General features: G+C 41.5%; 1 protein-coding gene across 1 annotated transcript in view; it reads right to left on the bottom strand.

Moving 5' to 3' along the window:
• The window catches only part of espl1 (extra spindle pole bodies like 1, separase), a 56,993-nt gene extending 33,467 nt beyond the window's left edge, over window positions 1–23,526 (bottom strand). Inside the window, 11 exon segments of the mRNA XM_034166703.1 lie at window positions 13,004–13,148; window positions 14,306–14,357; window positions 14,360–14,494; window positions 14,497–14,549; window positions 15,634–15,827; window positions 15,926–16,053; window positions 21,339–21,450; window positions 21,626–21,718; window positions 21,828–22,577; window positions 22,664–22,966; window positions 23,217–23,526. Coding sequence (XP_034022594.1) covers window positions 13,004–13,148; window positions 14,306–14,357; window positions 14,360–14,494; window positions 14,497–14,549; window positions 15,634–15,827; window positions 15,926–16,053; window positions 21,339–21,450; window positions 21,626–21,718; window positions 21,828–22,577; window positions 22,664–22,966; window positions 23,217–23,297 — 2,046 coding nt within the window. The 5' untranslated portion in view covers window positions 23,298–23,526.
• Between the last annotated feature and the right edge of the window lie 2,555 nt (window positions 23,527–26,081).

The raw sequence follows: 26,081 nt of genomic DNA, 5'->3' as shown, positions 1-26,081 counted from the left end.
GCGACAGATAAGGACTGTGAGAAATATTCTGAACTATACACTCAGCCTCTCGCCTAGTCGACTCAATGACACTTCCTTAAGGACCTTTTTGTACGAGGCAGCAGCGATCGTAAACAGCCGCCCACTCACAACAGACAACCTCAATGATCCGAACAGTTTGGAACCACTGACTCCTAATCACCTCATCACCATGAAGGCTACCACCGCTTTACCCCCCCCCAGGAAGGTTTGTTCGGGAGGACCTGTATGGACAAAAGAGATGGCGCCAAGTGCAGTATCTGGCAGAGCAGTTCTGGAGCCGTTGGAGGAAGGAGTACCTCCACAACATCATGGTCAGACAACGATGGCACAAGCCTAAGAGAAACATTCAAGTAGGTGATATAATAATGGACATGGACGAAACACAACCACGATCTATGTGGAGGCTCGGAAGAGTCTCAGAAACTGTAACAGACAAAGATGGGCTCGTAAGACGGGTGAAGGTATTGCTTGGAGATAAAAATCTGAGCAAAAGAGGTGAACGCGTGAGTAAGGTATCTGTGGTAGAACGCCCAGTTCACAAGTTGATTCTGCTATTAGAAGCTTGTTAGAGATAAAGTTCAATATAAAACGCAGGAAGGTTTATAAGTTCATAATCTTCTGTAAAAGGGTCATTTCATGTAAGGAAATAATTTGTGTGTTAAGTTAAAGTGTGTTAAAACACCAAATTATTTGGTGGGAGTGTGATGACCCAAGGGTAAAAATTTATTTCCATTAGATGTTTTATTGTGCTTTTATTTTTGTACTTCCTTTCAACCCGGAAGTGTATCGAAAAGGACAGTGTCGGAAGGTAACTTGACAAGGTAAAAAACGAGGAGGGTGAGCAAACGCAAGGAGAAACGTGATGGAGCTCAAACGGGGAGAGAAAGTTTAGTTTCAGTCGAAAGTGGCTACAAGGTACGGTAAATTTATCGAGGAATATGTTGTAAATAAGCATGTTATGTCTTTAGTAAAGAGTAGAATATTAAGTTAAAACCCATAAGTAGTCTGTGTTCTAATGTATTGTTTTATTTCTTTGCCCCTTTTTTCATAGCTCTTACGTTGGTTTGAGAACGGCAAAAAATCAATAAAACCCTTAAACCATCAGTCCGGGCTAACTGATTTTGACTGGAAGCTACAGATACGACAGCCGCTTTTGACGCTCTATTGGCACGCGTCGTGATTGGTGGAGTTCTTTTTCATTGCCATCTTTCCGGCTTCCATGTCGTAAAATGAGGGTGTGTCTGAAGCGGAGTCTGAATATTTATGGGCGTGTTTATTATAATTACGATCGTTTCCACCCGCTGCATTTATCAAGATCACGTCAGGCGTACGCCAGAAATGGGCAGGTGCGCACTGCTTGATACATGTCACGGCGACTTTGATGTATTTCAAGTTTACGCCGTAAATTTACGCCACAAGTGCGCAACATTGATACATGAGGGCCCAGTGTCTATAACTTTTTTTTTTTTTTGAGTGAGAGAAATGCTGAATAAATGCATTGTGTAACTAAAAAAAAATCGTTTGAATAATGATTTCAGTATTTACTTAAATAATCGTGATACTGATTTTTTCCATAATCGAGCAGCCCTAGCCTAAAACTCGTGAATATATTCTCTGGGTTTATAGATGTTGTTATTGCGTTTGTTTTATGTAAAAATGCCAGAAGCAGCCCAGATTGCTTTTCCAAAAGCCGAAATTGTGATTCAGGCCGTGATATAACCGCCGTCAAAATGCATAGAACACTGCCACCTACTGGTGACCGGTTATATCACAGTGTTTTCAACCGCAGGATTTTAAAATTATCTGTAGGTTTCCAAAACCTGAGAAACTCCACATGTGGAGATTAAAAACAAATTATAGATCTGACAGGTTTAGTTGTACAGTGTGTGGCGTCAGCCATACGGTAAAAACACCACACACAACCATTCCCAGGCCAAACACCTCGCTTTCTGATTGGCTGCATGTCACATTTAGCTCCTCACGTCCTTAACACACCACACATGGCAGGAATATCTGATAAGATTATATTTAGCATCATCACGATTGTTGGGGCGTCCTTAAGATTGTCGGAAGGGGAAGATCAGGTCCGATATCGGCCTAATTATCTTGCCATGTGAACCAGGCTTGATGTTATGACACCTCACGGAGCGACTGATTGATGCATTATGACACCGCACCGAACATGTTTTCACTATTATTTGATTTCTTTATGCAACTGACATTATTCAAGCATTCAAAAGGCGATGCCTATCGCTACACAATTTCAACACACGAGAGTTTTTTGACAGTTCTTGTTATTGAAAGAAACCTCATCTCCCTAACCAGATAGAGTTGTGATGACATCACAACTCTATCTGGGCTGTAACCTCTACTGGTGGTTGGCTCTCACTGCGGTATTGTATCACTTCCTGTTCCGGAGCACAGCGGTGTTTTGCTGTATCTGTTAGCTGTTTAATCTGCGCAGTTAGATTGATCTAGTTAACTAGATAACAATTTGTTTCACAGTGTAATCTTCACGTGCCTTAACTAAACTTAACTAACTGAATCACCTCTAAATTATTTACACATTATTCACTTTATGTGTTTTTAGGAATCCACTAGCTTAGCGCAGCTACTAGCTCTTAGCCAATTTAGCATGGCGGCTTCTCCTGTCTCTCCCACACTTTTCTGCTCTGGGTGTGAAATGTTTAGTTATTCCTCGGCCTCCTTTAGCAGTAATGGTACTTGTAATAAGTGTAGCTTATTCGTAGCTTTGGAGGCCAGGCTGGGCGAATTGGAGACTCGGTTCCGCACCTTGGAAAATCCTACAGCTAGCCAGGCCACTGTAGTCGGTGCGGACCAAGGTAGCTCAGCCGCTGTTAGTTCCCTCCCGGCAGATCCCGAGCAGCCGGGAAAGCAGGCCGACTGGGTGACTGTGAGGAGGAAGCGTAGCCCTAAACAGAAGCCCCGTGTACACCGCCAACCCGTTCACATCTCTAACAGTTTTTCCCCCACTCAGCGACACACCCGCCGAGGATCAAACTCTGGTTATTGGCGACTCTGTTTTGAGAAATGTGAAGTTAGCGACACCAGCAACCATAGTCAATTGTCTTCCGGGGGCCAGAGCAGGCGACATTGAAGGAAAATTGAAACTGCTGGCTAAAGCTAAGCGTAAATTTGGTACGATTGTAATTCACGTCGGCAGTAATGACACCCGGTTACGCCAATCGGAAGTCACTAAAATTAATATTGAATCGGTGTGTAACTTTGCAAAAACAACGTCGGACTCTGTAGTTTTCTCTGGGCCCCTCCCCAATCGGACCGGGAGTGACATGTTTAGCCGCATGTTCTCCCTGAATTGCTGGCTGGCTGAGTGGTGTCCAAAAAATGAGGTGGGCTTCATAGATAATTGGCAAAGCTTCTGGGGAAAACCTGGTCTTGTTAGGAGAGACGGCATCCATCCCACTTTGGATGGAGCAGCTCTCATTTCTAGAAATCTGGCCAATTTTCTTAAATCCTCCAAACCGTGACTATCCAGGGTTGGGACCAGGAAGCAGAGTTGTAGTCTTACACACCTCTCTGCAGCTTCTCTCCCCCTGCCATCCCCTCATTACCCCATCCCCGTAGAGACGGTGCCAGCTCCCAGACCACCAACCAGTAAAAATCTATTTAAGCATAAAAATTCAAAAAGAAAAAATAATATAGCACCTTCAACTGCACCACAGACTAAAACAGTTAAATGTGGTCTATTAAACATTAGATCTCTCTCTTCTAAGTCCCTGTTAGTAAATGATATAATAATTGATCAACATATTGATTTATTCTGCCTTACAGAAACCTGGTTACAGCAGGATGAATATCTTAGTTTAAATGAGTCAACACCCCCGAGTTACACTAACTGCCAGAACGCTCGTAGCACGGACCGAGGCGGAAGATTAGCAGCAATCTTCCACTCCAGCTTATTAATTAATCAAAAACCCAGACAAAGCTTTAATTCATTTGAAAGCTTGTCTCTTAGTCTTATCCATCCAAATTGGAAGTCCCAAAAAACAGTTTTATTTGTTGTTATCTATCGTCCTCCTGGTCGTTACTGTAAGTTTCTCTGTGAATTTTCAGACCTTTTGTCTGACTTAGTGCTTAGCTCAGATAAGATAATTATAGTGGGCGATTTTAACATCCACACAGATGCTGAGAATGACAGCCTCAACACTGCATTTAATCTATTGTTAGACTCGATTGGCTTTGCTCAAAATGTAAATGAGTCCACCCACCACTTTAATCATACCTTAGATCATGTTCTCACTTATGGTATGGAAATTGAAGACTTAACAGTATTCCCTGAAAACCCCCTTCTGTCTGATCATTTCTTAGTAACATTTACTCTGATGGACTACCCAGCAGTGGGGAATAAGTTTCATTACAGTAGAAGTCTTTCAGAAAGCGCTGTAACTAGATTTAAGGATATGATTCCTTCTTTATGTTCTCCAATGCCATATACCAACACAGGGCAGAGTAGCTACCTAAACTGTGAGTGAGATAGATTATCTCGTCAATAGTTTTATATCCTCATTGAGGACAACTTTGGATGCTGTAGCTTCTCTGAAAGAGAGCCTTAAATCAGAAGTGCCTGACTCCGTGGTATAACTCAAACTCGTAGCTTAAAGCAGATGTTGGAGAGGAAATGGCGTCTCACTAATTTAGAAGATCTTCACTTAGCCTGGAAAAAGAGTCTGTTGCTCTATAAAAAATCCCTCCGTAAAGCTAGGCCATCTTACTACTCATCACTAATTGAAGAAAATAAGAACAACCCCAGGTTTCTTTTCAGCACTGTAGCCAGGCTGACAAAGAGTCAGAGCTCTGTTGAGCCGAGTATTCCTTTAACTTTAACTAGTAATGATTTCATGACTTTCTTTGCTAATAAAATTTTAACTATTAGAGAAAAAATTACTCATAACCATCCCAAAGACATATCGTTCTCTTTGGCTGCTTTCAGTGATGCCGGTATTTGGTTAGACTCTCTCTCCGATTGTTCTGTCTGAGTTATTTTCATTAGTTACTTCATCCAAACCATCAACATGTCTATTAGACCCCATTCCTACCAGGCTGCTCAAGGAAGCCCTACCATTAATTAATGCTTCGATCTTAAATATGATCAATCTGTCTTTATTAGTTGGCTATGTACCACAGGCTTTTAAGGTGGCAGTAATTAAACCATTACTTAAAAAGCCATCACTTGACCCAGCTATCTTAGCTAATTATAGGCCAATCTCCAACCTTCCTTTTCTCTCAAAAATTCTTGAAAGGGTAGTTGTAAAACAGCTAACTGATCATCTGCAGAGGAATGGTCTATTTGAAGAGTTTCAGTCAGGTTTTAGAATTAATCATAGTAGAGAAACAGCATTAGTGAAGGTTACAAATAATCTTATGGCCTCAGACAGTGGACTCATCTCTGTGCTTGTTCTGTTAGACCTCAGTGCTGCTTTTGATACTGTTGACCATAAAATTTTATTACAGAGATTAGAGCATGCCATAGGTATTAAAGGCACTGTGCTGCGGTGGTTTGAATCATATTTATCTAATAGATTACAATTTATTCATGTAAATGGGGAATCTTCTTCACAGACTAAGGTTAATTATGGAGTTCCACAAGGTTCTGTGCTAGGACCAATTTTATTCACTTTATACATGTTTCCCTTAGGCAGTATTATTAGACAGCATTGCTTAAATTTTCATTGTTACGCAGATGATACCCAGCTTTATCTATCCATGAAGCCAGAGGACACACACTAATTAGCTAAACTGCAGGGTTGTCTTACAGACATAAAGACATGGATGACCTCTAATTTCCTGCTTTTAAACTCAGATAAAACTGAAATTATTGTACTTGGCCCCACAAATCTTAGAAACATGGTGTCTAACCAGATCCTTACTCTGGATGGCATTACCCTGACCTCTAGTAATACTGTGAGAAATCTTGGAGTCATTTTTGATCAGGATATGTCATTCAATGCGCATATTAAACAAATATGTAGGACTGCTTTTTTGCATTTGCGCAATATCTCTAAAATTAGAAAGGTCTTGTCTCAGAGTGATGCTGAAAAACTAATTCATGCATTTATTTCCTCTAGGCTGGACTATTGTAATTCATTATTAGGTTGTCCTAAAAGTTCCCTGAAAAGCCTTCAGTTAATTCAAAATGCTGCAGCTAGAGTACTGACAGGGACTAGAAGGAGAGAGCATATCTAATCCATATTGGCCTCTCTTCATTGGCTTCCTGTTAATTCTAGAATAGAATTTAAAATTCTTCTTCTTACTTATAAGGTTTTGAATAATCAGGTCCCATCTTATCTTAGGGACCTCATAGTACCATATCACCCCAATAGAGCGCTTCGCTCTCAGACTGCAGGCTTACTTGTAGTTCCTAGGGTTTGTAAGAGTAGAATGGGAGGCAGAGCCTTCAGCTTTCAGGCTCCTCTCCTCTGGAACCAGCTCCCAATTCGGATCAGGGAGACAGACACCCTCTCTACTTTTAAGATTAGGCTTAAAACTTTCCTTTTTGCTAAAGCTTATAGTTAGGGCTGGATCAGGTGACCCTGAACCATCCCTTAGTTATGCTGCTATAGACTTGGACTGCTGGGGGGTTCCAATGATGCACTGAGTGTTTCCTTCTCTTTTTGCTCTGTATGCACCACTCTGCATTTAATCATTAGTGATTGATCTCTGCTCCCCTCCACAGCATGTCTTTTTTCTGCTTCTCTCCCTCAGCCCCAACCAGTCCCAGCAGAAGACTGCCCCTCCCTGAGCCTGGTTCTGCTGAAGGTTTCTTCCTGTTAAAAGGGAGTTTTTCCTTCCCACTGTCGCCAAGTGCTTGCTCACAGGGGGTCGTTTTGTCAGCTGGGGTTTTTCTGTAATTATTGTATGGCTTTGCCTTGCAATATGAAGCGCCTTGGGGCAACTGTGTTGTGATTTGGCGCTATATAAATGAAATTGATTTGATCACGCATGCGCTTAGGCGCTGTCTAGTGGGATCTTAAATTTCTCTTTTTTTATACAAATTAAAAAAAAGAGACATTTACGAAAGCACATTTATTTGTAAACACCAACACGTTACACTGATTCACTTCTGTTGGTTTTTACATAGAATGAATGAATCAACCAATCAGTATGAGCGGAGGCTTAGTTACCCATCATCCCCTTAGGGGATCTGTGTGTTAATGTTCAAATCTTCAGAATTAGTACATTATTTTAAAATTAACAGATGTGTTATATATCACTTTGTACATTTTAAGAGTTTACATTAATGTAGCTATTCTATCCAGAATAATTTTATTTTTAAAGCAAAACCATAACTCAAACAGGCTTTCCATTTCTAGACCTCTGCCTCATCGCGGGACCACTGCATCCTGTCAGGGTAAATGATGTTCTCCTACAGCAGCGGGTAGAGTGCACAAAGAGAAGGGCTTGCTCATTGGCTGTTTGGGTTTGTGATCGCTATTGATTCTATCAGAAACTTTGGCGGTGTTTAAACTCAAAATCAGCTTCTTAGTAGCTGAGAGCGTATGGGAGGCAAAATTTGAAGTTATCGGTTATCTGTAGCTTCAGATAAGTTTTTAGGCAGTTTATCGGTTTAGCGTTAAAAAAAAAAAAAAAGACAACTTTTCCGTTGTCTGATTACCAGTTACTTAAGCTAGCTTTTTGGTTATCTGTGCCCACCACAGGTGAAACTACATTTCATGCCTTGATTCAAACGTTCTTCACACAAATGACAGCTATATTTGGGAGGAAAGCCGGAAAAACAGCGGAGTTGTCGATCACAAAGTGTTGTCAGGCAGACTGCTGATGCAGCATGCTATAAATTGCAACATTCCATTCATTCCTTGAAAACATTAAAGTGTACTGCTCCAGTCACCATGAAAAGAAAATGACTCGATGTTTTTCAAGCGTTTAGAAACAGTAAAACACGCACTGTAAGCAGCTGAACTTCTGGCTGAGGGCGCAGTCAGAGATGAGAATGGGCAAAGAAAAAAAAAAACTCTGAAAATTGGCGGGGGCAAGGGGGCCACCGTAGGCCCCCTGCGGGGTCCGGGATGGCACCCCTGTTGTTTTGAGCATTTTAGAGGCATTTTGGAGCCACTACAGAGATGTAATTCCAAGAATTTCTATTTTATATTTTTTGTAAGTTGGGGTATGTGTAAACCTGACTGTAATAAAAGAATCTGTCTATGTAGACCTTCTCTCAGTGGTACCTGCCTGTGCTATAGCATATGTACTTACTATAAATGCCATAGCATTGGACCGGTATCACTGAGCTTGCCAAAACTATTCTTCAAGTGTCTTTCCTTAACCTGCAATGAGCTCTGAAATATGCTGGAATGTCATTCATGTATGTGTAAATCATTTAAAGAGCTTAAAACCTAACAAAACAATTTTTGTGGTATAAAACAGACTGTATCAATATTTACATGTAAAATGTATGCTTACAAATTACAGCCCCATAATAAATTCCGAAGTCACACCATGTGAGTTTGCACCCAAACTACTTATGCCAGTCACCAGGAAAACCCCACATGCATATACAGCACAGTATCATTAAAAAGCACACATCCTGTGCACCAGCTGTACCGCAGTCTATAAAATTCACCAAAATAAAAATAAAATGGATATGGGCCGATTTTAGCACGCAGGCAAAATATGTCTTGTCATTTTACAATGATTTATCTATTACAGAGCAAAAACTGAAGGAAATCAATTTTATGGCCTGAAAGAGGTTTCTGTATGAAGTATTTTAGCCATAAGGTCAAGTGAGAGGGGGAAGTGTTGGCTTCTTAAATACTTGAAAGACACTGGACTCACTGAGAGCATTTAGTGCTGCTATAACAGACTGATGCAGAAGGTGCCAGCAATGCAACAATAAAGATGCCAGCTGCCATTAAATGCCACAGAAGAAGGCAGCCGCCAAGGGCAGCTTTTCACTGATGCAAGGCAAACCTCTTAGGATTTTATGTGGAAGAGATTACCAGCAGTTATAGGCCTGTATAAAATAAGACTTTATTGATCTCACAGTGGAGAAATTCACATGTTACGTCAGCTCTTAAAAAACAAGATGGGTGCGAGTAGAGGAAAATGTGCATCAAACAGCGTGTGCAAGGATAAGCAATAATACTTGTATCAATGCAATAAAATAAGAAAATGAGGTAGAAATAGAATATATACATATATATATACACATACACATATATATATATATATACATATACACACACACGCACACGTACATATGCATATATAAACTTGATTGGAATTGAAAAAATAGGAGGATCTTATTTACAATATGTGAAATGGAGTTTAGGTGTGGTAAGGTGACAGTGTTGGGATTTGTAAATGAGTTATTGCACATAATTTGTGGACATAATATTGCACGTGACTTGTGGACATATTATTGCATGTGGTTATTTCACAGTGTTATTGTACAGTTTGACAGCAGCAGGGAGGAACGACCTGCAGTATCGTTCCTTCTTGCACTGAGGGTGCCTCAGTCTGTCACTGAAGGAGCTGTTCAGCTCCACTACAGTCTGGTGCAGAGGGTGACAGGAGTTGTTCATGATGGATTTGAACTTGGCTAAAACCCTCCTCTCAGCCACCTCATCCAGAGGACAGCCCAGGACAGAGCTGGACTTCGTGACCAGCTTATTCAGTCTCTTTCTCTCCTGCTTTGTGCTGCCTGGGGCCCAACAAATGACAGCATAGAGGAGAGCAGAGGCTACAACAGAGTCATAGAAGGTCTTAAGCAGAGGCCTGCTCACTCCAAAGGATCTCAGTCTCCTCAGGAGGTGGAGGCGACTCTGGCCTTTCTTGTACAGGGCGTCAGTGTTGTGAGTTCAGTTTGTTCTTGAGGTGAACACCCAGGTATTTGAAACTGTCCACAGTCTCTATGTCCTCCCCCTGGATGTTCACCGGTGGGTGAGGTGGTGGTTTCCTCCTGAAGTCGATCACCATCTCCTTCGTCTTACTGGTGTTAAGACAAGTGGTTGCACTCATACCAGTCCACAAAGTCTGTGATGACCGACCGGTACTCCAGCTCTTTCCCCTCAGACACACAAACCACAATGGCGGAGTCATCAGAGAACTTCTGAAGATGGCAGCTGTCCGTGTTGTAGGTGAAGTCCAAGGTGTAAAGGGTGAAAAGGAAAGGTGAGAGGATGGTGCCCTGGGGGGCCCCGGTGCTGCACCTTACCACCTCAGACTGACAGCCGAGCATACTGTGGGCGGTCAGTGAGGTAGTTGATGGTCCAGGCGGCGAGATGTCCATCCACACCTGCGTCCTCCAGCTTCCCCTGCAGTAGCGCTGGTCTGATGGTGTTGAAAGCGCTGGAGAAATCAAAGAACATGACTCTCACAGCGCTCCTGCTGGTCTCCAAGTGGGTGAGCACTCGCTGCAGCAGGTAGATGACAGCGACCCCGATGTTGGGCCTGTAGGCGAACTGCAGTGGGTCCAGGATGTCGCTCACCATGGTGCGGAGGTGAGACAGGACAAGCCGCTCCATGGTCTTCATGAGGTGGTAGGTCAGGGCAACTGGTCTGTAGTGGGCTGGTTCCTTGGCGTGCGGTGTGAGTATCATCAGCATAGCAATGAAAGGAATCCCAAAATGCCACAATGTGCCCAAGGGGTACTATATAAAGAAAGAAAAGCAGGGGGCCTAAGACAGACCCCTGTGGAACCCCAAATTTCATGTCATCAAGGTTAGAGGTAGTGTTATTGTACAAGTAATGCAATGAAGACACGCACATCCAGAACACGTAAAAAGGTGTGCTGGACCAAGAAAATTTATACCAAAAAATAAAAAACGAATGATTCACACAACCACAGCGCTCCAATACAAACAAAAAAAAAAAAAAGAAAAAAAAAAAGCTGTATTTAATAAGACATAACATTTCTGGCAACCTGCCCTTCATCAGACCTGACGAAGGGCAGGTATTGGGAGCACTGTGGTTGTGCGGATCATTCGGTTTCTATTTTTAGTGTTATTGTACAAAACACAGAATGACTGGTCAGGTATGATGTCAACCATGCAAGGGCATTCCCAGTAATCCCAAAATGATTCTCTAGCTTATCGAGTAGAATATGATGATCCACGGTATCACACACAGCAATGAGATCTAACAGCACCAGAACGGTAGTGGCGTCCAAATCCATTGCAAGCAGATCATTCACCACTTAGTGAGAGCTGTCTCTGTGGAATGATATTTTCTGAAAGCAGACTGCAGTGGCTCAAAAAGATTATTTTCAGTAAGGTAGTCCACAAGCTGCTATGAAACCACCTTTTCCAGAATTTTAGAACAAAATGATAGATTTGATATCAGCCTATAGTTTTTCAATACACTAGGGTAAAGATAAAATTTCTTAAGTAATGGTTTAATCACTACAGATTTGAAACATTTAGGAACAGATCCAGAAGTTAAAGAAAGATTAGTAATTTCCAGCAAGTCTGCCCAAGACTGGGCCACAGGTCCTTAAACAGTTTTGTTGGTATGGAATTAAATAATCATGTTGAGTGTAGTTTTGAGCACCGAGTTTAACCTCGGTGCAAGACTATCTACTGATTGGGTATTTTCCAACTGTGAAGCTAAGATATCAGGCAGTCTAGGTTCGAGTTCAGCCATAGTTGAGGAATTGATGCGTCGCCACAGTGATAATCCACCATGCACAGCAGCAAAACTGTAAACCTAATAAGTGAGTGATCAGAAACCACTGATGCAAGAGGCATGATGTCAATATTTGTGGCAGCAATACCATGTGCAAGAACCAAATCCAGGGTATTTCCACTAATGTGTGTTAAATCCTGAATGCATTGCTGGAATCATAATATTACATCTACAATTTCCATAAATGATTTGATGAGGGGATCAGAAGGCTTATTTATATGAATGTTGAAGTCACCAATAATCAGAATGTTATCTGCACTTGTCGACAAGTTAGAAATGAACTCACCAAATTCATCTAAGAATTCAGAGTATGGGCCAGGGCGTCTATATACAGTGCCAAAGTAATCATAAAACACGCATGTCAAAGTGGGACATCTGGTCACCTTACCTGCCTGTGACACCTGGCTTGAATGATACTGCTGAGCTACAACAGTTCGCATGGACTTAAAATGAACTTTAAAATCTGGACTGTTTTGCATGCAGTTTTTGTTTGAATTTTGTTCATTTGCACCTTGTTTTATGCTCTCTGTTCTGGTTAGAATGGATGAAGCAGTGGTTCACCCCTCTGAGTCTGGTCTGCTTGAGGTTTCTTCCTCAAAAAACACTTGGAGTTTTTCCTTACCACTGTTGCCTATGTGCTTGCTCAGGGGGGTTGGTAAGGTTAGACCTTACCCATGTGAAGCACCTTGGGGTGACTTTGTTGTGATTTGGTGGTATATAGATATATTGAACTGAAATTCAGAACAGCTGACCTATTCACAGACACTACACATACATACACCTCACATCACTGTATCAATTATATGTTGCCTTTTACATAACTTCAGACTTAATATTTACCACACAAGTACTACAAGAGATACTAAACTGGAGTCAAATTCTCTGCATGTGCAATTGTACTCTGCCAATAAAGCTGACTGCTTGTTATGCAGAGTAGTAAAAGTGTTTCAATGCTTTTGATGAATAACCTACATTGTACAAAAATAGGTATCTCTACAATTAATATATAAACAAAAATTGTGAGCTATCAATTTTAGCCACATTGAGATTATTTTTAGCAAAGAAAACCAGTGAATGAAAATTTCATCTAACATGTCCTTAACATTAAATTCTGGCAATTTCAACTCCTTTTGGTCAGTATTACTTACAAAATACTTTGAAATCTTGACTCGAAACAGTCTTTAGAAGTGTAAAAAGGAAATAGGAAGACAAATTCTGACAACATAAATTATCATATGAAGGAGTAACAGTTGCTCACAAAAATAAGCAAACACTATTCTGAGAAGACAGCAGCTCTCACCTCTTGAAGATTCTTCTCAATCGTACATATATAGAGCCAAAGTAAAGCATGGGCCTTGTCATCCTTCAGCCTGTCTGCATTCTTAAAAGTCACTGGTTCCTCTTCGAGCAGCCGTAAAGCTTCATGGGTAAAATCAACTGCCATGCTGTGCAGGTTTTTTATTTTGGGTGGGGGGGGGGGGGGGGGGGGGTTGGGATTGGGTTGGGAGAGAAGTAGTTAGCTACAATGGTCCTACCCTGGACAAAATTAAATGTACTGGAATACTCCTTTATCAAACAATCCCTGGCTAGTAGTAAGTCCCTTCGGCTGCTCCCTTGTTTTTACACTCGGGGTCGCCACGGCAAATCCAAGGTGGATCTGCATGTTGAATTGGCACAGGTTTTACACCAGATGCCCTTCCTGACGCAACTCCACAGTACATGGAGAAATGTGGCAGGGGTGGGATTTGAACCCGGAACCTTCTGCACTGAAACCAAGTGTATTAACCACTTGGCCACCACCCCTGCCAAAATGCCTTTTGTCATTGTACATACAATGACATTTGTTCTCTGCATTTAACCCATACTAATTATAGTTTGACACAATCCAACCACAAGGAGCAGTGGGCAGCCACAGACCAGCACCAGCTCCAGATCTAGAGACGCTGCTTGGTCAGAGGTAGTGAAAGGAGAAGTCTGTGACATGCATGTTTTTTGATGACAGTGGGAGGAAACAAGAGTTGCGGAAGGAAATCCATAGACACGTAGAGAACACGCAAACTCAACATGGAAAGGAACCAAGCATGGGTGGAATCGAAGCCAGGACCTTCATGCAGCGAGGCAAGAGGGCTGATCGCTGAGTCCATAGCACAGTGTCATGACTCAACCTGAAGCAGGCTTAACCCATGCTGAATGTTTTTACCCTATTCCATACATGCTGCTGCATGTTCTGTCTAAGACAGTAAAGCATCAAGTAAACTTACAGTTTTATTGTAGCTTAAACATAAGGTTTTATTTCTTTCAAAAGGCTCACTGATTATCATAGATACATCTGCTCTCCTACTAGTCGTATCATTACTATGGAGTTTCTATACACGTTATGAACAACAATTCATATCAGAAATAAATGAATTATTTATCCCAGTAGCTTTGGGCAGATGTGTCAGCATTTCTGATTATTAGATCACCAGAAATCCTGATAGTTGTTGGCCATATGAATTGTTCGATTCATGGGTCAGTTCACATCAACCTCATTTTGATTTAGTCCCAGTTCACTGCCTTTTGGATATGGTGTTCTTATTTGAAATTCTAAAAAATACAGCACTTACCAGTCAGTTGCTCACTGAAATCTTGGAAACAGACAACTTGGGCCATTCACAAAGATAGACAGCACGAAGGTGAGTGTGGGTACTCTCCTCATGGCAGATGTCCAACAGATCACAGAGTGTGTTGTAACGTTCCTGGGAAGTGTCCCCCTGCTACTCTTTGTAGGCACGCAACTCTTCTTCCAAAGGCACAGCATTACTTCTTCATTAGGTGTATCAGGACCAAAACCATCACGCACGGTCCTGTTACAAGGTCAGACAACAGCTTCCTTTTTACACTACATTCACTCCCTACATGTTGAAAAATAAATAAAATCTTTTGTTCCCACTGTTGATTTGGCTTAAAACAATAACTCAAATTACACCATAACTGCCAAGATATCATAACATGCACTCTTGTAGCTATGTACAAGCACAAAAATTAGTTCCTGCTCCTGTCAGAGTTTGGTTGATAAAGTTGCCTCTGTACACCAACAAAATGGAGTTGAAATGAAACCATTAAGACATGCTTGTAGTGTAGCTTGTTGACTTTAAAGCAAAGGATTTAATAAAAAAATATCACATTCATTCATTTAGCAATTATGCCCATTTACATACATACATACATATATTATATATATATATATATATATATATATAGTAGTATGAAAAATGTCTTCAAAAGGGGTGATGTGGAGGGCACCCCCCCAACACCCTCTTTCTGTTCGGATTCACCCCTGGTTTGCAGACTCTAAGCATGAACATTTGAGAATTTGTGTATTTATGTGGAAAGCAAGACCTTATTGAGAGGTAATAAGGTTTAATCAGTGCATTTACATTATGTCATCCTCAGAAACCTGAGAGATTTAAATTTTAAAGTGATTTTAGGCATATTTTGTGGGCGACCTGTTAGTGTTTCTTGTTAATGCATCGCGGGTCTCCCTCTAGCTGTGTTTTTTTATTTAACCACAGCAACAACACTCACAGAGACACTTGGAGCAGACTTTGAAAAAAGTTTAAAAATATGTTTTTAAAACTCTGCCCTCTGCTCAATGTGCACTGAAAGACATACACTCTCAAACACACTGTCCGCCTCCCACTCCAGACAGGACACGACTCGCTGCCAGGAGGAGACACAAAAACAAAACAGAGATGTTATTCTAAACAAGTTTTGAACGTGGTTAGTTTTATATCTTGCATTCAGCCATGATTCTGCAGCAGGATGGCATCAGTGTGAAACCTGCATCTTGGCAGCCCAATTGACGGAAATCCGTCATAGCCACAGAGACCTTTAGTCCCTGTGTACATTAAAGACAGTTACTGTAAATCACTTAAGATGTTTCTGTACCTGAGGCGAATATCCTCCTGATCATTACGGGATGCATCAATCTTTGTTTTCACCCACAAAGAGACTGGTTCAGCCATATGAGTAGTGATTTTATCCCCAAGAGCTTTTAGCCATAAAATAACCCAGTTCAAAGCTCTCTCCAGATGTCCAGCCCGTCGAGAGGTTTGCACAGCCAGCATGAATGGGCGGCTTAACTAAGTGGGAACACAGGCAAAATGTATTCTGTTCTTTTATTAACACTGAAGCAATGTCATTTCTGGAAGGGAGGGTGGAGCTTGGAGAGATTACTTACCCGATCAACTGAGAGTGATTCAGGACAATTCTTGCACAGATCCCTGCACAAGATTTCTACGAGGATGAAGGCCTCGTCATAGAGCCGCTTGTTGTACAATCCACAAGCCAAGTTGCTCACAGCAATCACTACAGGCCAGACAGTGATGACAAAAAGGAAAGAAGAAATTGAGTTGCCACTTAATGAAACTTAGGGACATCCAGTGGCTTCTCATGCTGAAAATATCACAAACTCCCAAGCTGCACGATTTCACGAGAGATCCGTGAGGGACAATTTCCAGTTAGCTGGGAAAGTCTAGACAGATTTATCACTTTACCTCATTGATAATGGTCACAATGTTTTTACTGTATTGTTTTTGTATCCATTAGGCTTGAAGGATGGTTCCCACATGAGTTGCTGCACAATGGAGCATGACAAAAAAATAAAATGACCTGGATGAACCACTTTCCTTCTTTTACGCCAGTTCATTTGAATGAATCATTCAAAAAAAAGTGCACCTTCTGTGCCCACTATTGCTCTAGTCCAGTGGTTTCAAACTGTGAGCCCCCCCCCTCCCCCCCCCCTCCTGGGGAGCACCAGAGTTCTTCAGGGGAGGTGCGAGAGATGGGCACCATGAACTGGTTCTTTTTGAGAATCATTAAGAAATTCCTTCAGAGCGGCTGTTGTTTTTGAGGGTATTTTATCAGTAAAATTATCATTTCTTTACTTTGAAAACAGACCCTGCAGCGGGTCTGTTAACAGCTTCTGTAATGGCTCCGCCTTGAAGCTTGAAACAACGAAGCAGTGCTCTGATCCGCTGCTTCGTTGGTTCATTGCTTCGCTGCTTTTTAGAAGCAGCGAGTCTGTTTCGTAATCCCTCTCAAAGCCATTTCAAAATGTCAATCGTGAGTCACTTTTGTGCAGATGAAAGTCACTAACTGAGCCTCTTGTCTTGTTGCAGGCAAGAAACCAGAATCGTCCTCCATTCCGTTTGCACAGCTCCAAACACTACGCCGCTCTCTGCCGAGACAGACTCTGGTCAGAATTAATAACTTCAAAGTGAATCACCTTTTAAATCAAATGACACCTCTTTCCAAACAAACACAGACAGACGAAAACGTTTTTTTTTCCTCCCAAAATGAGATGTCCTGTGTTCTTTATGAATGACACTGATGTTGACTTGAAGCGCAGCCGGCTGTAAGAGCTCAGCTCATTTTGTTCATTTTTACTCATGTCCACAGATCAAGGATCCAGTGACCAATTTCTTATTTATTTAAAGACTCAATAAAACATTGACATAGAAAACCTGTAAAGCCTACTTTTAGTACACAGGAGGTATTGATAAGGAATCAGATCGATAAGCAGAATCAATAATGGCATCGATAGATAAAATCTTATCAATACCCATTGCTTATTATTTATGTTAAAATGTGTTAGTTATGCCAAAGACGTTTAAAAACACACAGATGTTTAAATGTTAAAAAAATGGTTGAGATATGACAAAAGATAAAAATAGAAGAATAGAAAGTTATTTAAAAACATGTTTAAAGTGTTTGAAAAAGGTGTAAAATGTGTAAATGCATCTATGCATTTACACGAAGAAACACACAAAGATATTGAAATTGTGTGTATGTGTGTCAGTGGGCGGGGTGGGGAGCAGCTATTCATTTGTTCTATGGGGGGGGGGGGTTTACTCTCCCACACTATGAAAAACCCCTGCTCTAGTCTTTACCGGAAATTCATCCAGCTGGGGAAGGCGCTGCCATCTTGTCTGTGAACATAGATAGAGCTCTTCAGGGAGGGTAATATTAGGATTTTACAGCAGGCCACAGAGCAGGTGATTAAAGACCCTGCAAGGGTTATGACAAATGTGGTTGTGGAATCCATTAGCTCAGCAGGGAAATTAGTGCAGAAAATCCACGATGGTGATAGTGCAGTTTATGTGGCAAGGAGGGAAATTCATCCAGCTGAGACTGTGGCCTGTTTCCGCAGATGTATCAATAAAAATCATAGAGGGATATGCTTTGCAAACTTAATACCCATTACTACACTGGATGATGTTGAAATTGAGGATGGCCCGTTGGCTGTTCCAGCAATATCAAATATTTTGTGTCTGCTACCTACAACCTGCGTGGAATGTCTCAAACCTAAACCTACTTCTAGGCATCTTATATATGCTACTCTGGAACCTCCCATAAATCCAAACAGTCCAACTGTCAACCACACTGAGGTCCTTGGTCTGGGTCTCATTAACATAAGATCACTGTCCTCAAAATCATTGCTGATTAATGATCTAATTATGTATGCATCACTTAGATAAGAATTATGTGAAACCTGGTTTAAAGCTACAGCTATCCTCCCCTTAAATGAGGCCTGCACACTGGCGTACACATTTAGTCACATCCCTTGTGATGTGAAGCAAGGCGGGGGTGCTGCTCTTATTTCTAAATCTAGGTTTAGCTTATTACCTGTTGGGGGTCACAAATATAACTCATTTGAACATCTGATTCTCCACTCTGCCCACAATGCTATGTATTGCCAAGGTCAGAAGAATAAAAAAAAAAAAAATCAGCTGTATTACTTTATCATTGTCTATAGGCCCCCTGGCCCATACTCTAAATTCTTAGATGAATTTGGTGAGTTCATCTCTAACTTGTTGACAAGTGCAGATAACACTGTGATTATTGGTGACTTCAATATTCATATAAATAAGCCTTCTGATCCCCTCTGCAAGTCATTTATGGAAATTGTGGATGTATTAGGATTCCAGCAATGCATTCAGGATTCGACACATTAGTGGAAATACCCTGGATTTGGTTCCTGCACGTGTTATTGCTGTCACAAATATTGACATGCCACTTGTATCAGTGGTCTCTGATCACTCACTTATTAGGTTTACAGTTTCGCTGCTGTGTATGGTGGAACAAGAACCTTATTCATCACTGTGGTGACACATCAACTCCTCAACTATGGCTGAACTCAAAGCCAGACTGCCTGATATCTTAGCTTCACATTTGGAAAATGCCCAATCAGTAGACAGTCTTGTGGATAGTTTAAACTCAGCGATTGAAAACTACACTTGATATGATTGCACCACCTATATTAAAACGACACCCCCCCCCACCCCACCCCAAAACACCTTGGTTCAATGATTACTTGTGTGACCTTAAGCATAAGGCTAGCAGTCTAGAATGGAAATTGCGTAGTTCAAAATTAGAAGTATTCCACCTTACGTGGCGTGATGTTATCTTAGACTATAAGCATGCACTACTGGCTACAAAGCGGACTTATTACTCTGATTTGATCAACAAAAGCAAGCATAACTCAAAGTTCTTGTTTGACACGGTGGCAACACTTATTCATGGACACCTGTAGTTTGCTCTCCTTTTACAGCACAAGAATTCTTGGATTACTTTGAGAAGAAAATTGAACACATTAGTTTAAACATATCCCAGCATGCCTTAACCCAGCATGCCACTACACCCTGCTAAAGAGGTGGGTGCCATTACTGAGGTATTACCAAGATTTACAGAATCGGATAGCATCTCACTTGGCATGCTGACGAAACTCGTAATGTCTACAAAGAGCACAACTTGCTTATTTGATCCCATACCAACAAAACTGTTTAAGGACCCGTGGCCCATTCTTGGGCCGACTGTGCTGAAAATTCTTAATCTCTCATTAACCTCTGGATCTGTTCTTAAATGTTTCAAATCTGCAGTGATTAAACCATTACTAAAGAAATCTAATCTTGACCCTAGTGTATTGAAAAACTATAGGCCAATATCAACTCTATCATTTTCTCTAAAATTCTGGAAAAGATGGTTTCGTGGCAGCTCGTGGACCACCTTACTGAGCCACTGCAGTCTGCTTTAAGAAAATATCACTCCACAGAGACAACTCTCACTAAAGTGGTGAATGATCTGCAATGGATTTGGACACCAATACAGTTCTGGTGTTGTTAGATCTTAGTGCTGCATTTGATACTGTGGATCATCATTCTGCACGATAGGCTGGAGATTCGTTTTGGGATTACTGGGAGTGCCCTTGTATGGTTGAAGTCATACCTGACCAGTCGATCTTACTGTGTTTTGTAAAATAACACTACCTCTAACCTTAGTGACATGAACTTTGGGGGTTTCCACAGGGGTCCGTCTTCGGCCCCCTGCTTTTCTCCCTTTATATAGCACCCCTTGGTCACATACCGCAATGTTTTGGGATTACCTTTAATTGCTATGCTGATGATACTCAGTTATACATGCCGAGAACTGCTGGTAATCTCATCCAAATAAAATCCCTAGAAGATTGCCTTGCATCAGTGAAAAGCTGGGTGTCTACCAATTTCCTACTTTTAAACTCTGACAAGACTGAAATGATGGTTCTTGGTCCAGTGAGACATCTGCATCAATTTGACCAGCTAACGCTTAGCCTAGGCTCCTGTGTCATACATCACACTGACAAAGTGAGGAATCTTGGGGTAATTTTGATCCCTATGTTGTCCTTTGACCTCGACATTACAGATATTACAAGAACTGCTTTCTTCCACCTGCAAAATATAGCGAAGATTTGTCCCATCCTGTCTATAGCTGATGCTGAGACCCTGATTCATACGTTTGTCTCTTCTAAATTGGACTACTGCAATGTTCTATTTTCTCGTTTTCCACAGTCCAGCATTAGGGGTCTCCAATTGGTTCAAAATGCTGCCGCCAGACTTTTGACAGGAAGCAGAAAGTTTGACCACATTACACCCATTTTTGGCATCTCTTCAATGGCTCCTGTCCCTGTGAGATCAGACTTTAAGGTTCTGCTACTAACCTATGAAATAGTTCACAGACTGGTACTTGCCTACTTAGCTGACCTAATTAAACCCTACCCTACCCTATCGTGCAGGACTACTTTGTGTCCCTAGGGTGAATAAAAAGTCTGCGGGTCACAAAGCGTTCTCTTATCGTGCCCCTGTTGTGTGGAATGATCTCCCTGCATGAATAAAACAGTCAGATTCTGTGGAGACTTTCAAGTCCAGACTTAAGACGCACTTATTTTCCCTTTCGTATGGCTAGCATACTGGCATAGTATGTTACTATACTTTTTAACCTTTTAAAAATTCACTTTAGGAAACAGAGCGGGCTGCAACAACTTTATCTGAAGTCCGGGTCTTTTAGTGAAGCTTAGGGCTAGTGGCCAGTGATCACCTTAGTATTTCTTCTGTTTTTCTTGTTGCTTAATGTTGGCAAATTATACTGTATTTGTTGTTTTTCCGATGCCTGATTCTGAAATTGAATTAGAAATTGGTGTGCACAGATTTTTTGCACCAAATTTCAAAATGCATTGTGGGAAAATCACAGTGCATTGTCGGAAATGAGAAGCCACTGGATATTTTAGGGCTACTCCAACAAGAAAACCTTAAGAACTGAAACAATTAGAATGTAATCACCTGCTTTGATGAGAAGACTTTCATTGGATGTCTTGCGTAGTTCAGTCATCATCTGTCCAGCTGTGGCTTGACAGTACAGCAGCACTCTGTCTAGTGTGTCACTGTTCTCCAGCTAAGAATGGCAAATCACAATCATTGCTCTAATACAAAGCAACTGTATTTCTACATGGTGTGTACATTACAGAACAGTGGCCTTCAACCATGTCCTATCAAGGTCAGAGAGGGTGTAGGTTTCGTTGTTGCAACTATGTTGGAGTGGTTGGAGTCCACTGTCATAGAACCCTTACCTGTGATGCCAGCATGCTCTCGTAAGCCATTACAAAGCCTTGGTAAAAACTGAAGCACAGGGCCTGTTGAAAACTACTGCTCTCAGTCACATTCTGTTGTGTCAATAAAATAAATAAACCACAGGTTAATTAGCTATCTAAAATAATTTTAACGATTTTAGACTTCGACAAAGACATCCACTTTGTCAATGTTTAAACTAACCTTCAGTAGTTTTATTATCTGTTCCTGGTGCTCTTCAAGAAATGAAAACCAGGCCAGAAGTCCAGCTCCACTTAATCCCTTGCTGGAGCAGCTTTCAACAGTCCACACCACCAGGCTGCATCCTTCCAGAACAACATGTGCTTCTCTATGTTCCAGCTGGACTGAGAGAGACCTCAGAATCCTGGTACACTGGGCAAATGCCTGGGCATTCTCCTTGCCGGCCGTCATTGAACAATGAATTTTTACAGCCCACTTGCCAAGCATCAGTGCAATACAATTAAAGTGAGTGTAGTCTGTGACCTTGTTTTCAATGTCATTCAGGACAGACAACGCCATGTCATAGTGACCTGCCTTACAAAGCGTCTTAACTATAATCAACACCATTTCAGAAAGTGCATATAAAATGAACAACTCAGACTGCCCGCTCCCATTTTCCTCACACCCTCGGCTATATGTTAAACAGCTCTTGAAAAGGGCGTGACTTTCCTGGACAAGAAATGAAGTATCGTCCTTGGTCACTGTGCCACAGTTCCTCTCAAATTCAGTCAAGGCATCTTCTGCATAAATGGGAACTTTAGAGTTGGAAGGACTTCCTGTGCTTTCTGAACTTAACAGAAACAGGAAGCCCAGAGTTTGCATTTGGCAGTGGAGTTTGTCCCAGGGACTCAGAATTGTTTTGTCTTTCTCAGCAGAAAGCCCATTCCAAAGTACAGAGAAGCAGCTTCGCACAAGAACCCAGTAGTCCTCAGCCTGTGGACAGCACAACAGAAGAACGTATGTTAAGTCCAATGATAAGAGTTAATCTATGTGTATTTAATGGTAAACCCGATACTTGCCTGTTGTGGTGGATTAAGCCTTCTGTAAAGCAACCCAGCTAGATGCTGGCATAAAGTGTAAACCTTTAGCGAGCTTAGCTTCTTGACAATGTGGAAAATTATCTTTTCCATGTACAGAGGATTGCTCTGAGGAACATGTACTCCAGAAGTATCATAGCCATGAAGAGCAAGCTCCACTAGCTTTAACAACTGACTAACACGGTCCAAGTCAGGAGACCCAACTCCCAGTTGGTGGTTACAGGCTCTGATGACCCTGTCGCACAGTGTTCGACCCTGAAGTCCAGGTCGACCCTTCACATAATTCTGGAAAACAGAAATCCAAACAAGCCGATATCAGCCTTTTAAATAAACTGCACATAAAACTTGGTGCTTTGTAATTAGATTCAATCAGATTATTTCAAGTACAAAGATGACATAAGTACATAAACTTAAAATCAATTTTAATTAAATAAAAAAAAAAAACTTTAGCCGTATTTTGGGACAGTTAAGGATTAGTACATAATCATCAATTTAAATCATCAGGATGATTTTGATTGTGAAATATGTCTATAACCTCTAGTTCTTGAAGTAAATGGTCAGTTTCAGTCACAGAAGCAGTCCGCTTGATGAACTCCTCAACTTTCAAATACTTCATGTTAAAAACGGTACAAAAAAATCGTTATCAATTAGCCAAACAGCACTTAGCTATCTTAACAGGCTAGTCGACATTTCCCTCACTCTCTACGCTGTACAGTTAACCTTAACTATAACTGACGAAGAAAATAGTTTACACGTTACATCGGTATCAAGTTCAAATTAGAAGGCAGAATAAACGTTATCTATATTTGACCACAAACGATAATCGAACAACGCCAGCAAACAGCAGCAACCACCAACACTTCCGCGCACTATTTTTGAACCGAATTTGTGAACCAATCAAACACAATTTCCGCCTCTGGCTGCTGCTTTTCTTCTTCTTCTTCTTCTTCTTCTTCTTCTTCTTCTTCTTCTTCTTCTTCTTCTTGGTTGTCGGCAGGCTAGACAGGGTCAGTGCATTGCTGCCCCCCTCAGGTCATAAGACACAGAACACCTATTAAATGTCAATGAGATAGACACAGCACCCCTATATTTTCCAATACAGCCACAGTTTAAAAAAAAAACCCCACCAAATTCGCTCTCTCCTTTGAGGAGGTTCCATGCCCCAGTAATGTCCTCAAAGAAAAGGTACTAAACCCAGATCTGCCAAACCTCGAAAACATGACCCTTCTATCCTCTGCATACAAAGGGCAGTGTATTAGCACATGAAGAACAGATTCAGTGACACCGCAAAATGACAGCAACCGTCCAGATGTTTCCCAAGCACGTACAGCCCACTGTTTAACCCACAGTGACCCAGCCTAAGCCTTTCCAACTTCACATCATCGTGACGTGAGGCACCCAGTGACACATTACCCTGCTCTACTTTTGAAACAATAGTGTGAAGGTGTCTTCCCTTGGTCTCAGTATCCCAAATGTGCTGCCACTGCTGGTGTATACTACCATTAACAAAACTACGGCACTCCATTCTACTAAAAGGAACATGAAACAGGATGACGTCAGTCCGTAAGCCGGCCTTAGCAGCAGCATCAGCCATTTCATTCCCATGAATTCCCGCATGGGCTGGGACCCACAGAAACCCTACACAACACCCAGTCTCCCCAAGTTTAAAAAGCAACATCAAAATTTAACTAACCACATCTGCTCTGGCCACTTCTATGGCGTTTAACAGCAGCCAGCATCCTTATTATTGCTTTGCTGCCCCCTTTTGCATCACTCCGTTATAGCAGTACTAAATCCTCTTGATGAGTCCAGTGTCTTTTAAGTATTTAAAACGTCAACACTTCCCCATTTTGACCCTGTCCCTAAAATATTTAAAACAGAAACTTCATTCAGGCCCATTCTTCTAAATTCTGAGAGAAGCTCTTGCCTTTCTCTGGAATATTTATTACATTACCAGTGTTGTATAGTAACGAAGTAAAAATACTTCACTACTGTACTTAAGTACGTTTTGGGAGACTTTGTACTTTACTTGAGTTTTTTAAATTCAGCTTACTTTCACTTTTACTTCACTACATTTCTGACCTTAATTGCATACTTCTACTCCGATACATTTTCTATGCACCATGCCGTTACTCGTTCCAAAAAAAACACAAAAAAAAAACACAAAAACATACATGTCAACCTATACGGATTGTCCGTAAATTATACGGATTTTTCCGAGTTTCAGAGTCATACGGACGAGAACAAGTTGCACTGTCTCTGGCTGTTGACATTCCAAACATAGTCCATCCTGATGCTTTCCTAGGAGGAAGAGAGTACTGTTCAAGAATGTATGACCAGTTCTCAGTCTAGCAATAGTGACTTCATACTTTCTTTTCCACCATCTTCTTCTACAGTTGTTTACTGAATCTGTCACTCTTCTCCTGGTTGTCCATTCAGCTGCTCCCGTTTTGTGTTCAGGGTCGCCACAGCGGATACAACCAGATCCGCATTGGTATTTGGCACAGGTTTTACGCCAGATGCCCTTCCTGGCGCAACTCCAGTGTTACCTGGAGAAACACACACAGCCACTGGTGTTCCAAAGAGGTCTCCCATCCAAGTACTAACCAGGTCCCACACTGCTTAGCTTCTGAGATCTGACAGGATCAGGCATACACAGAGTTCTCCTACCTATTGAAAATAAGTGCCTACCCTTAGTCTCCTGCTCCCAGCATTTTTGCTATTGAAAGTTAATTTCCCTCCATATAATACACTTGCCCTCTGCTTTGGAAAGATTGATATTGATGGCTATATTTTTTGGCACAACGTTTTGGCCAACCTATCCTCCTTCTCATTTGTTGGGACACATATATGCACTGGAACCCACATCAGTGTTATCTCAGCCCCTTTCACTGCCACATCCCTTATCGCCTAAAGAATGTTGTAAATGAGGTCTTGCCGATTCCTGAACGAACCTGTCCCAATAGGTGAGACCAAGTCACTACACACCAACACTTTATGATGATCGATCTGTGCTGTCCACCAGGCTGCCATTACAACAGGAAATAATTCTACTGTGAATACATACAGGAAGTCTGATGTTCTCTTGCATGACACAATAATCCATCCTTGGACTACAAAAGCTGCTCTAGTACCACCTGTTTCTGGATCCTTCGACCCGTCCGTAAAAAGTAAAACATGTTCTTGGTACTTCTCTGTTACATGTTCATGAAATGCATTGACTAGGACTCCATTGTTATTCTCTCCCTTAAATTCACATAGTGCAACATCAACCTTGGCTGTCTCTAGCTGCCTCAAAGGGACATGAGGTCACAATACTACTGGACAGAAGACATTATTATGCAATGTTAGTTCCTTTGCTATTACCTCTCCTGACCATCTCTCTCTCAGCTTTGCTGAA

This window comes from Thalassophryne amazonica, chromosome 3, assembly GCF_902500255.1.
Source record: "Thalassophryne amazonica chromosome 3, fThaAma1.1, whole genome shotgun sequence".
Taxonomy (NCBI): Eukaryota; Metazoa; Chordata; class Actinopteri; order Batrachoidiformes; family Batrachoididae; genus Thalassophryne; species Thalassophryne amazonica.
This window is presented reverse-complemented; position numbering and strand designations above follow the sequence as displayed.